At 43.9% G+C, this 12,667-nt stretch overlaps 1 protein-coding gene and 4 non-coding genes across 7 annotated transcripts; all 5 read left to right on the top strand.

The window, feature by feature from the left end:
• Positions 1 to 4,677: 4,677 nt before the first annotated feature.
• RPS12 (ribosomal protein S12) lies at positions 4,678 to 9,446 on the top strand. 3 transcript variants are annotated; one of them, XM_086632068.1, is made up of 6 exons: positions 4,678 to 4,704; positions 4,843 to 4,894; positions 5,739 to 5,855; positions 7,895 to 7,997; positions 8,486 to 8,587; positions 9,360 to 9,446. In XM_086632068.1, exons 2-6 carry the CDS (start codon positions 4,881 to 4,883, stop codon positions 9,420 to 9,422), a joined length of 399 nt encoding a protein of 132 aa, XP_086488194.1. In that variant the 5' UTR covers positions 4,678 to 4,704; positions 4,843 to 4,880; the 3' UTR covers positions 9,423 to 9,446. The 3 variants fall into 3 exon arrangements, with proteins under 3 accessions (XP_086488194.1, XP_086488196.1, XP_086488195.1); XM_086632070.1 differs by lacking the exon at positions 4,843 to 4,894 and having other exon boundaries at positions 4,688 to 4,704; XM_086632069.1 differs by lacking the exons at positions 4,678 to 4,704; positions 4,843 to 4,894 and adding an exon at positions 5,565 to 5,615.
• On the top strand, positions 6,940 to 7,014 carry LOC147529147 (small nucleolar RNA SNORD101). The gene has a single exon (XR_015222045.1). It is a non-coding gene; the product is annotated as a small nucleolar RNA SNORD101 (small nucleolar RNA).
• LOC147529146 (small nucleolar RNA SNORD100) lies at positions 8,334 to 8,420 on the top strand. Its single transcript, XR_015222060.1, has one exon. It is a non-coding gene; the product is annotated as a small nucleolar RNA SNORD100 (small nucleolar RNA).
• LOC147529145 (small nucleolar RNA SNORA33) lies at positions 8,886 to 9,020 on the top strand. The gene has a single exon (XR_015222059.1). It is a non-coding gene; the product is annotated as a small nucleolar RNA SNORA33 (small nucleolar RNA).
• A 349-nt stretch (positions 9,447 to 9,795) lies between the features above and the next one.
• LOC147529144 (small nucleolar RNA SNORD100) lies at positions 9,796 to 9,880 on the top strand. Its single transcript, XR_015222061.1, has one exon. It is a non-coding gene; the product is annotated as a small nucleolar RNA SNORD100 (small nucleolar RNA).
• Positions 9,881 to 12,667: the final 2,787 nt, after the last annotated feature.

Here is a 12,667-nt window from a genome sequence, read left to right as displayed (position 1 = left end):
TCCAGCAGGTTACAGGAACCATGGAACAGTAACAGAAGAGCTGAATGACAACGTTGTCACAAGAATTAATAGCTGTAAACTGGCCAGGAGTAAATTTAGGCTGGAGATGAGGAAGAGGTGATACAATCAACGCATTTGACACAAGTTCCTATCAGGAGGGGAGGAAAGTGAGGAAGGAGTTCCTATCAGGAGGGGAGGAAAGTGAGGAAGGGGATCAGGCATGAGCTGAGGACCTTTTCAAAATGTAGTAAAAGACAGATGACCTGTTGCTTGAAGAGAAAAAACAGTAATTACTTCTTAAAAGCACTATTTTAACTCGGCCGTCAGAATTCCATCTAGTCACTAGTTATAATATTAAGATGCATAATAAGGACATTTCGGAGCAAACATTGCCATGTACCTAACTTTAGAATCCCACACTCCATGTGACAGGAAAAAGCAGAATTACTTTCTTATCACAAGATGAGGAAACTTAAAAACTATTTAGCAGCCACAAAGAATGACAGCCACACTTTCATTTGCTGAAGGCTATTTTGACAATATATTGTGTGTGGCATATATCATGGCTGTAAAGTTGAAAAATCTCTAAGAACTACCTTGATCTTTTCCTGTCTGCCTCCAGAAAAACGCAGAAATTTAAATCCTTTTCATAGATATTACCCCTTGCACAGCGTTACCCCCCCAAAAAAAAGAGGAAGAGCAGTTGCAAGTCATTCTGAGTTCAGCAAAAGGATAATAGGAAAAAGGTGATATATGTGAAGCATGACACACAAATAGAGCAAATAAGACAAACTTGTAGAGAGAGATTAGAATTGTGGAGAGAATAAAGCTTGCATTTTGTGGCTGGAGATAGTGAATTATGTTCAGGGGATGAAGCAGTTTTCACTTTTAACTACTTGCTCTTTTCAGTTTAGACTCTGACTCAACAGATTCCAACTACTTTCAAAACCCAGTCCTCCTCTCACTAATAATTATATGTGAGTAATGATTAATCCAATAAAGTCCATAGAGTCAGATGTCCACCATGTCCATGTGTGCAGTAGAAGGCTGAAGTGTGGGAAGTAGCAGCATGTGCTGTGATCAGCATGAGCTATGGCTCCAGTAGTGAAACTGGGCTATGAACTCCCTATACATGCACAGTTTACTTATGCACTGCTTATCATTTTCAGAAGAAACTGGTTGATGGAACATGTTTGTTAATTCTTCATATCTTTTCCAAAAGGAAACTATCAAAAATATTTGTTTTTAAACACATACAAGCCTTTCTTGCTTATGTCATGTCTGTAGCAACTTTAAAAAAAAAAATAATCTTTCCTTTCAGATCCCAAATCATATGTAGAATTCAAGCCTTGGAGCACTGAGCCCTTTATAAATACTACAAATAGAGTTTATGTCCACTGCTTATGTCCACAAGATGAAAACATATTAAGAACAATTGCTTTAAGAACAGCTTCCTTAATAGGTATCCAGGACATTCTGAAATGCTCGGCAGAGGTGGGAATATATATCCCCTATTATTCTGTATATTTGTAGAGATCTTAGAAATACTTTTGCATTACAATCCAGAAATCACTTATCCAGGGCTTATTTGCATCATATTGCTATTTCTTTTGCCAGAAGTCATAGTGGCTGCACACAGGTATTTGGGAAGAGTTTAAAATGGCTCTAATGTAACCACATCCTTGAGAGTCCAGTGCAGAATCTGTGCAAGGCAACGAAAACCAGCAAACTGTTTTGTTCAGTTATCATGACATCAAGCTCTTTGTTCTTTTCAAATCAGTATTGAAATATAAATCAGTATTGACTCAGCTCTGGAGTCCTCAACCCAAGAAGGACATGGAGCTGCTGGAGCGAGTCCAGAGGAGGGCCACAAAGATGATCCGAGGGCTGGAGCACCTCTGCTATGAAGACAGGCTGAGAAAGTTGGGGCTGTTCAGCCTGGAGAAGAGAAGGCTCCGGGGTGATCTTATTGCAGCCTTCCAGTACCTAAAGGGGGCCTACAGGAAAGCTGGAGAGGGACTTTTTACAAGGGCCTGTAGTGATAGGACAAGGGGAAATGGATTTAAACTGAAAGAGGGCAGATTTAGATTGGATATAAGGAAGAAATTTTTCCCTCAGAGGGTGGTGAGGCAGTGGAACAGGTTTCCCAGAGAAGTTGTAGATGCCCCATCCCTGGAAGCATTCAAGGCCAGGTTGGATGAGGCTTTGGGCAACCTGGTGTAGTGGAGGGTTTCCTTGCCCATGGCAGGGGGGTTGGAACTAGATGATCTTTGAGGTCCCTTCCAACCCTAACCATTCTATCATTCTATGATTCTATGAAAGCTGAGCTCATATTAGCACACTGTCCAGCGGAGTGGACTTTCAAACAGGATGACACACAGCCATTAATTATTACACACAAATATGTATGCCTACTGTGCTATACCAATATTGCGACACAGAGTTCAGTGCCAATGCAAACCTCCCCTCTACATATACATAACATTTTATCTCAGCACAGCTTTGTTTTCTTGCAACTGTCCTGGGAAAGCTATTTGTGCGTGTTCGACTTCTAGAACATTAGGTTATAATTTGACTGTGATTATCACTTTTGCTGTAATACAAATCTTTCAGAGGTGCATTCTCCCATCTCCTGGACAGAACATGTATTGCACTTCTCCGGCGATTCTGGTGAGTCGTATGGCTGGCTAAGGGCTGCTTGTTCTCTTCAGATGACCTTGAGGGAGATAATGGTTTGTTGTTCCACTCAGTACAAAAACTCCACTATAGATTAAGCATCTTTGGGGCTTTTTAATGGGCACAGGAAGATTAAGTGATAGATGGATATAGGGAAGAACATTCTCCCTGGGGAGAGGGAAAGAAGATGGGCATTATAATTTGTGTGTGTTTGTGTGCTTTCTGGGGTCTGAGCAACATGAAGGAAATTATATGTTCCCACTTCTTGTGGAGGAAGGAGGGGAGAAGTCATGGCCAAATGTCTCACAGGAGGTGCTAAATAAGAATACCTGTCTTGGGGTTGCAGTTCAGAGTTTCAAGCAATATATGGCAGTAGTTGGAGGTGGCCATATGCACATTGGAGCTGTCAGCATGATTAACAGGCAGTGTTGTTCCTACTAGCTTTGCCCTTGGCAGCTCAGAGTGCAGGGAGAGAAGTGCCCCCACACTACACTTCTGTCTCCATGACTGTTTTTCAGAGGGCTCTGGTTACTTCTGTCCCTTCTAGATCTCTGTAATGTAAAGGGTACATACCTGACTGCCTCAGAGCTGACATTAGCAGGGAGAGAGACAGCTGGAGCCTGGGAATGCTGCAGCCACAGCCCCACAGCCAGGCCTTTCCCCTGGGCAGACTCCAAAAGGTTGTGCTGCCAGAGGTGGAGGCCCGTGGGGCAGTTCTGAGCTATCGGAGCAGTTTCTGCTTTCCCTCTCTGTCCTCCCCTGCCCTCACCAGCCCTGGCGGGTCACTGTGTGGGCAGTGTCTCCTCACCACCTGCATTCAGCCTACTGCCTGCCTCTTAAGATGCCAGGAAGATCAAAGGAGGACATATTGACGGGCTGAGAGAGTTGGGGCTGTTCAGCCTGGAGAAGAGAAGGCTCTGGGGTGATCTTATAGCAGCCTTCCAGTACTTAAAGGGGGCCTACAGGAAAGCTGGAGAGGGACTTTTTACAAGGGCGTGTAGTGATAGGACAAGGGGCAATGGATTTAAACTGAAAGAGGGGAGATTTTGATTAAATATAAGGAAGAAATTTTTCACTCAGAGGGTGGTGAGGCACTGGAACATGTTGCCCAGAGAAGCTGTAGATGCCTCATCCCTGGAGATGTTCAAGGCCAGGTTGGATGAGGCTTTGGGCAACCTGGTGTAGTGGAGGGTTTCCCTGCCCATGGCAGGGGGGTTGGAATTAGATGATCTTTGAGGCCCCTCCAACCCAAACCATTGTATGATTCTATGGTTCTATGATATTATAGCAAAGGCAACTGACAACATTGGTGACAAAAGTGTTCAATTACCTTAGCCACGAGCCAAAGCTATCAATATTTGTTACCTATTTTTGTTACATTTCATCACCATGTATTTTTCACAGAGATGGCAATACTTAGGCCACTCAACGGTCAAACTGCCAAGTCTGAAGCAGACAAGATGGACGAGACCCCGCGTCAGACCGGCAGCACCTGAGCAAGTAACGCGTTTGAAACGTGGCGGCCGCGCTGCACACGCACAGCAGCTGAATCGCCTGTGAACGCCGCGTCGTGCGAGCGTCTGACAGGAACGGGAACGGCCCTCGCACTTTGTGATTTCTGAGGCACAGCCAAGCGCGTAACCCTCACGGAAAGACGGCAGGGATCTACGTAAGGTTCGCTCCCCGCCTTCCCCGTGGCTGCTGAGCAACCGTGGGTGCTATTTGAGGCCAGACGGCTTCAGCAGCACTTACTGCCCTGGGGAAGATGGCGGGACCCAGCCCCAGGCGGCCCGCAGCCCCCCGAGCCCGCGGCTGCCGCCGGGTTCCTCCTCGGGAGGCCAGGCCGGGCGGGAGCGAGCGCCCACCGCCGCGCCGCCACCTCCATGGCTACGCCGGCGGGCGGGGTGGCGGATCAGGCAGCGCCGAGGACAGCCCCCGCGCCCGCGCGGGCGGGGTCCTCGCCAGGCATAAAAGCGTGAGGCGGAAACCCCGCCCCCCCTTTCGACTGCGGCCGGCGGCGGGGCCGGGGTGAGTAGCTGCCATGGCGCCGGGGCCCGCCGGGCGGAATCCCCGCGGCTGGCGGGGCATCGCGGCGGGAGCGGGCCGGGCGGGGGCGCAGGGACGGCCGACGCCACTCACCGGGGCGGCCTGTGTCTGTATTTGCAGCAGGAAGCCGGGCGGGGACAGCACCCACCGAGAGCGCCATGGCCGAGGAAGGGTGAGCGGGGCCGGGGGCGGCGGGCGGGGGGGCCGCGTCGCGTCTCGCCTCGCCCGGCGGCGTCGTTCCGCGCCGCTCCGTGTCGGGCCGTGCAGCTGCGGCCGCTCGCGGCCCGGACAGGCCCCGCCGCGGCGTTGCCGCACGCTTCCTGCGGGTTGGGTGCTGGGCGTGGGGCCGGCTGGCGGCGTCGCTGCGTGCCTGGCGTCCGCGTGTTGTGAAGGAGCGCGGGGAGGGCACAGCTGGCTGCCTTGCCGGGAGACTTCGTCTCTCTTTGAATTTCTTTTTTCCAGTTTCTCTTTTGGCATAATTTTTTAGGATCATAGAATCATAGATTGGTTTGGGTTGGAAGGGACCTCAAAGATAATCTAGTTCCAACCCCCCCGTCATGCCTCCACTACACCAGGTTGCCCAAAGCCTCATCCAGCCTGGCCTTGAACACTTCCAGGGATGAGGCATCTACAGCTTCTCTGGGCAACCTGTTCCACTGCCTCACCACCCTCTGAGTGAAAAATTTCTTCCTTATATCTATTCTAAATCTGCCCTCTTTTAGATTAAAGCCATTGCCCCTTGTCCTATCACTACATGCCCTTGTAAAAAGTCCCTCTCCAGCTTTCCTGTAGGCCCCCTTTAAGTACTGGAAGGCTGCTATAAGATCACCCCAGAGCCTTCTCTTCTCCAGGCTAAACAGCCCCAACTCTCTCAGCCTGTCTCCATAGCAGAGGTATGTTTAGCTTGTGTTTCGTATTTTTTTTTAATTATTGAATGTTTGCAGGTGAACGGGAAGCTTTTGATTGTGGTTGTAAGATGTTGGCACAATCAGAGCAATAATATGTCTCCTCTTTAGCATTACTGCTGGAGGTGTAATGGATGTTAACACCGCCCTGCAAGAAGTGCTGAAAACCGCACTTATCCATGATGGCCTAGCTCGTGGTATTCGTGAAGCAGCCAAAGCCTTGGACAAGTAAGTGTTGTTCCCATTTTGTCTGTGGTAAATAGCAGAACTGAGTGAGGTCTGTTGTGGTGAGGTACCTTGAACACATACGGTGCTTGCCTTGTGCAGATGTTCAGTTGAAAGCTTTTGCAAGACCATGTCTTTCTTGCCAAGGAGTTTTTTGTCTTTTCCTGTCTCTGTTTTGGGGTCTTTGAGGTCTTAAAATGCAGATGCTGAACTCAGTGACTCAAGAATAGCAGCATCTAGTGTATTAAGTTATCCCTTTTTGTGACCTCAGTGCCATCTAGGTTTCATGTGGATTGGTTTTGTGAAGAAGATGGAGTGCTGTTTGTAGTATGTAGCTATGGAAATCTGGGGCTCAAGAGCCTTGTGTTTTAAGAAATGATGAACTCTTTTCAAAACTATAAGAATTTTAATTGTGAGGGTTAATATGTACGTCAGAGTTAACCTGGAAGAGTTGGTTCAGTTTTTATGAAGAACTGAAATTCGTACCTTGCCTTTACTTTTTTGCTAGCTTCATTTTTTGGTGTTGCAACTGTAAATAATTGCTTTGGTAGAATATCAAAACGATATTAAACTTGTCATATATGTGCCAACCATGGCAGTTATGGTTTCTTGGTAGGGCAAAGTACTTTTTATATATCATGGAATCATGGAATGGTTATGATTGGAAGGGACCTCAAAGATCATCTAGTTCCAACCCCCCTGCCATGGGCAAGGAAACCCTCCACTACACCAGGTTGCCCAAAGCCTCACCCAACCTGGCCTTGAACATCTCCAGGGATGGGGCATACACAACTTCTCTGGGCAACCTGTTCCAGTGCCTCACCACCCTCTGAGTGAAAAATTTCTTTCTTATATCTAATCTAAATCTCCCCTCTTTCAGTTTAAATTCATTGCCCCTTGTCCTATCGCTACATGCCCTTGCAAAAAGTCCCTCTTCAGCTTTCCTGTAGGCCCCCTTTAAGTCCTGGAAGGCTGCAACATATATATATGTTTGTATATGTATGCGCATACATAGACACCTGTGTGTGTGCCTATGCATAGGCACATGCTTTTATGAATAGATGGCGCTTAAGTGTGATGCTACAGTGTTTGGGTGATGACTTCATGATTTGTCGGATACCCCTTCACTCTGCATATGAGTGAGAACAGCAGTCTGACAAACCTGTATGCCAAAAGCTCCAAGACAAGGTAGCAAACGAAGAGAAATACAACTTGGGTAGCTGACAGCTGGTTTGTAACAGTTGTTTTGGGTTCAGCTATGATGTTGTATGCTGTGAGTTAAGATAATAATGTATGTACAAGGTTTGGTTTGTATGGGTTTGTGTGTGATGGTTCTTGCGTGGAAACGTTTCTGAAACATTCTGATGAAACTCATGATGAAGTCAGTAGTGAAAAACGACTGTTTGCAGTGGTCAAATTGTGTCAGGTTAAGTATAGAAGACCCATACAGCTCTCTCTGTTGTCAGGTATCCCTTTGGTATTCTTAACATTGTACCACAGTATACAGATCCCAATTAGAACTGGGGCCCTGTCACAGCAGCTTTTTGGAATGTAAGTAGAAAAGATTGTTCTGAAGAGCTTGTAACAACTTGACATGGAAATGGAAGCTTTTAATAATTAGAATTCTAATATTAAATTATTGTAATCTGAGGTAAACAAGAAAAAGCAACTTGTAACTTGGTTGCTTTCTAATAGTGACACCAGTTCTTTATGGGACCTAGTGTTTGTCCAGTCATTACACCTTTTTCTGATGGCTGAGAATTTATTTAGTGGGACTTAGAAACTTCCAAAACTGGAACAGAATCTGATAATAAAGCTAATAATGTGTGAGTAGTCTGTTATGTGTATGAAAAATGTGAAAAGTAATAGATCGTAGCAAACACATATTTAGTATTTCAAAAGCATATGGTGTCTTAAAACCAGGAATTAAACTTAGGACATGATTGTCTAGAAATGCTGGGTTTTGTTCTTTGCAGTTTAGATTATAAAAGAAAGCTTAAGCAGTGTCTGAAGCTACATTTGTCAGTTCTCACTTTTTTTAGACGCCAAGCCCATCTTTGTGTCCTGGCTTCAAATTGCGATGAACCCACCTACGTAAAGTTAGTCGAAGCGCTTTGTGCAGAACATCAGATCAACTTAATAAAGGTGAGTATCAGGACTTCGCACGTGAGTTTGGAACAGCTATCCTGCTTGGAATGTGAGCCGCTTTCAGTGTCTGGAAAGCTGAACCTTTGAAACACTACTCTGTAACTCTGTATATGGCTTACCTAAGCTAAATTCTTGGTAGCAGAGATGGGTTTAGTTCTGTGTGGTTGTCACAGAAGCAGCTCAAAAACTGGATGTTAATGGCAAAGTATGGGTCATGTATTTTGCAAAGTTAAAATTTGTGTCCTGTATAATAAGAGAGTTAATGCTGCCAGTGCTCATGGAGCGTGGGAGGAGTCTTAACATGACTTTTGCTTCAAATGGAAACACTTCCAAGCTGTACAATGATGATCCTTTGGCTCCCTCTACTGATACTCGTGAGGAAAGCAGCCACCCGTTACCCAGTGCTTCTGAGAGTACAGCGAGCTTTGCTGAGCCTGGTTACCTTAGAAGTGGCTGGTTCTGATGTGATGCCGTGTTTTACACAGGTCGATGACAACAAGAAGCTGGGTGAATGGGTGGGTCTCTGCAAGATCGACAGAGAAGGAAAACCTCGCAAAGTGGTGGGCTGCAGTTGTGTGGTTGTCAAAGTAAGATGATGCTGATTGTATCTGTTTTTCTTGACTTCTGAAATGAAGCAGTAAAGAATAGGGTTGCTTTAGATAAGGGACTGTTAAATAGAGCTCTTAGTTGGTTTTTTAAACAGCTGCTTTCCGTTGTTGATAGTAAAACCAAACTGCTGCCCTGTTCTATGTTCCTATTCATGTTTATTTAAAATACATTAATTTTGTGAGTTAATGGTTGTATCTTTAAAGTATCTATGTCCGCTTGCCAGTAAGCATTAAAGACCTTTTAACTGGAAGAGAAAGCGTTTTGCTTCAGAAAAAAATGCCAGTTCAATGTGTCTGCTCAACTTGCCAATGTTTTGCAGAGCATATTTTAAAATGACACTGGTAAAGTGAAGCCACGGTACGAGCCTTGAAGACTTTGTTGTCTTTGAGGTCCCAAGAGATGGCCACATCTTTGCAATAAAGACTAGTGCCTTCTGCGTGTGCTTTCCTTCTTTTGCTGCTGTTTCACGTACTTGGCTTTCTGTGAGCAGGAATGAAGAATTGGTTTGGAATCCATACCAATGGGCGTTATGCTTGAATGAAACAGGAGAGTCCTTTATTAGAATAGCCTTTTACTAGAGAATGAAGGGAAAGCAGCTGGCAGATTGCTCGAGGTTACTTGTATGGAATTTTGGGAATATTTAAGATCGCCTTGAGGCAAAAGTGTCAGAATCTCAGTTGTCCTTTTGCAAATAGGTTGTAAAATTTCGAATGGGTCTGTATGTTACTAATAGGTTATTGTGTGTTGCAGGACTATGGCAAGGAGTCTCAGGCCAAAGATGTCATCGAAGAGTACTTCAAGTGCAAGAAATGAACAGAAAATAAATTTTGAACCTGACTTGTGTGTGTGTGATTAATGGGTGGGTACCTGCAAAACAGTTCATTGAGTTGCAAAGGATAACATCAGGAGATGAAAATGCTGTGCAGGTTTTGGTGTTCTTGTTTAGTGTGTTAAGCTGACAAGAGTTGCTTAAAAGATAACGGTGATCCCTGCCATTCCTATTCTAGGGTGCTTCTGTTCTGTGTTCCTACCTCAGAGATTGCCAACTTACGGAGCTTAGCACAGCTTCTCAGCTGCAGAAATGCTGACAGGTGATGACTACCTTGGTAGTCAGTAAGTACAGTGCTTAGGCCTGTACTTAGGCAGAGATTCTGAGTAACTTGTTAGGGGAAGTCTCAAGTGCTGCTGCATCTGTGATGAAAATTTGGCTCCCTCTACTGAAATAAGTGAGGAGAACAGTCTTAACCGTTACCCAAATCTTCTGAGATGTTGCAGGAATTTTTAAAATGCTGTCTGAATTTGCTCAGGGAACTTAATTGACACGAGATGTGTTTTGGGTGTTGTGTCTGTCCCCCTCCCAATTCTGAAGCAAATTGTGGGTGGAATTCGTTTCTCATGAGAAGTATTGTCATGTACTTCTGGATCTGAATCTGTTGTTCTCAGTAGTCAAAGTAGCTGAGTCGTTGAGATCTCACTACTCAGACGAGGAAATGTTGAACTCCGACTTGCCCCCAGTGCCTTGGTTTCCCTGGTCGTTGGATGATGTATGGAACTTGTGTTTTCTGTCAATTTTTTTGCTTTCGACAAGGTGAGATTGGGACTGGAATTCAAGATTACTTTCTTTTCCCTGTCTTGCAAGTTTTGTCTTACACTTTCTGTGGAGCAGCTCTAAGGAGTCATAGGAATTGCTCTGTTGTGCTGATATGGAGGACATAAATGTGAGTATATGGGGCTGGGTACCTGTAGACTGAGGCACAGGAATGCATGTCTGTTTACTTCTCAGGGTCTTAGGCTTGAATTTTCATTAGTTTGTAACCCCTTTTTTGACATCCCTGGTCAGTCAGGAAGCATAGAGGCAGGCATCTTACCAAGGTGCTGGGATCAGGTGTGCTTCTTGCAGTTCTCATTAAGGCTGAAGTGGTGTTTTGTTTTTTCCCTGTTACAGCTTTCTAGTAGCTGGACGTGGGTGACTTGGATTTTCAAGAGGTTCCTGTAGTAGCCTTTTCAGGTGTACTTCAATGGAATAACCTGTTCCAAGTCTGGCTAAAAACAAGAAATGTATCCTTGTGCTGAACTTGTGTTCAGTTCTTGCCTGAGTATCTCAGTAAAGGAGTTATACACAGTAGCTTTTAACATTTTAGTTAATGCCAAGTTAGTATTACAAATAGAAGGGAGTTCCTTATGCAAATGTATGAATGTTACCATTTTATTTTTAGATGTTTTCGAATATAGTTGAAATTAAGGAAGTACTCCTGTAGATAAGAGCCTTAGTTGCAGGTCTGATTTCATTAAATTACTAGAGGTTTCTAAACACTGAGAATAGGAATAATTTGTAAGAATATTCCTTTTAAAATGGAGTTGAAACACTATTGAAAAATTTTAATTGTCAGTTGAATTTAACTCATTTGAGTATCTGGCTCTCTTGTATACAGAAGCACACTTTTGCCTGTCTTAAGAAGCTGTGTCTTTTAAGAGATTTGGATAAAATAGTTGTGATATTCCTATTTTTATAATGTTTGCAGCTACATTCTAGAGGAATGGTGGTGCTGGCAGTCTAGTAGGATTTAGTCTTTTCTTTGGCTAGCTGTTTATCAGAGGTAAATTGACAAAGGGAACTGGGATCTGAACCCGGAGCTCGACACCTGAGTTCGAGGGCCTGTGTGTTGCTGAGGTTGAAAATTGTTTCTTCATTGAACATGCTTCTGTAGTAAAGTCCTCTTAATCCCTTACAGCTCTGGACGCAGAGTAACAAATGTGCAGTCCAATAAGCCCCTCCAGGCTAGTGGGTGAAGATTTTTAAGAGATGAAATCCATCAAGCTATGTTCTCAAATTTGAGGAAGTCTTTGCCAAGCCTGTGCAAGCAAACAGATTTTCCAGATGCTTGGCTTTTTGGATAAAATAGTTTTTCATTTTCTTGTTATTTTTTTAACACAAAGTAACCACAGAGAATGGTCCCTAATTCAGATACACTTCACTGACTACAAAGGGAGTTTAGGCAAGTAAAGCATGTTATGGATACTTACTTTCTGGATGTATATGATTATGTGAAGTTAACTTGCTTAAAGTTCTAGGTTCATTTGGTAAAATTTTGGTTACTTTAGCAGGGACAAAAATAGACCTTAAGATTTAATTTAGCTTGAGGTCAGCTCAACATGGAAATTTCTGCTAATACAACTTACTTTCTCATAAATCTAATAGTATCTTGTGAAGCACTAAAACCAACGCACTAAAGTTGCAGAGGGGACTATTTCCTAATTTGATATTGGGGGTGGAAACTGAAAGGTTATTGGTGGAAGAGGAAAGAGGGAATGTTTGTGTCCAGGTGAATTGTGATTCTGAGATGATCTTGAAGTGAAAGGAAAAGAACTACTGCTGAAAAGGATGAGTAAAAATAAAGGTGATAACCTGTTGCTTTAATAAAATTCTGTAGAAGTTGTCTGGCTTTTATTTCTTTACCTCCATACTTTCAGGATGGGGAAGTTTGTTCACCTTGTGTGTTTAATATCTGCAGTTGTTCCTCTTTGCACTTCCTTCAATGTTTCTTTATGGAGAAAGCTAATATTTAAATAATATGCTGCATTCCAGTATCATCCAACTGTCCAACTAAACTGTAGAGCATCTCTTCTGGGATTGCGTTTTAGGAACAAGGTCATAGTCATGGAGTTGTGTGGCCTACAAGTGGAGGAGTGTCTATCCTTAAGAATAGACGATCTACAGCAATGTAAGGAGATAACTTCCTAATTCAGGATGTATTTATTTACAGTGTTTCAGAGGAAGATCTTTGAGAAGTAGGATATGCCAGGTAAAGAGGTTCTATGAGCATTCACAACCTACAAGAAGGCTGCAATAGGACTGTATTCTTTTTGGTTAGGCTAGAATAATACAATAGCACCAGTTTAAGATATATGCTAAATGTATTTGAGGTGTCTGTTTTCATGGATTTGCTCTTTATTTTTGACAGGAGCAGTGAAATCTTTTACAACTTTTTTTTTTTAAATAGCCATATATGGGGAAGATACACACTGAATCTATAGTTGTACAACGCTTAAGAATTGTT

This window comes from Tauraco erythrolophus, chromosome 2 (genome assembly GCF_009769465.1).
Source record: "Tauraco erythrolophus isolate bTauEry1 chromosome 2, bTauEry1.pri, whole genome shotgun sequence".
NCBI classification, from domain to species: Eukaryota; Metazoa; Chordata; class Aves; order Musophagiformes; family Musophagidae; genus Tauraco; species Tauraco erythrolophus.
This window is presented reverse-complemented; position numbering and strand designations above follow the sequence as displayed.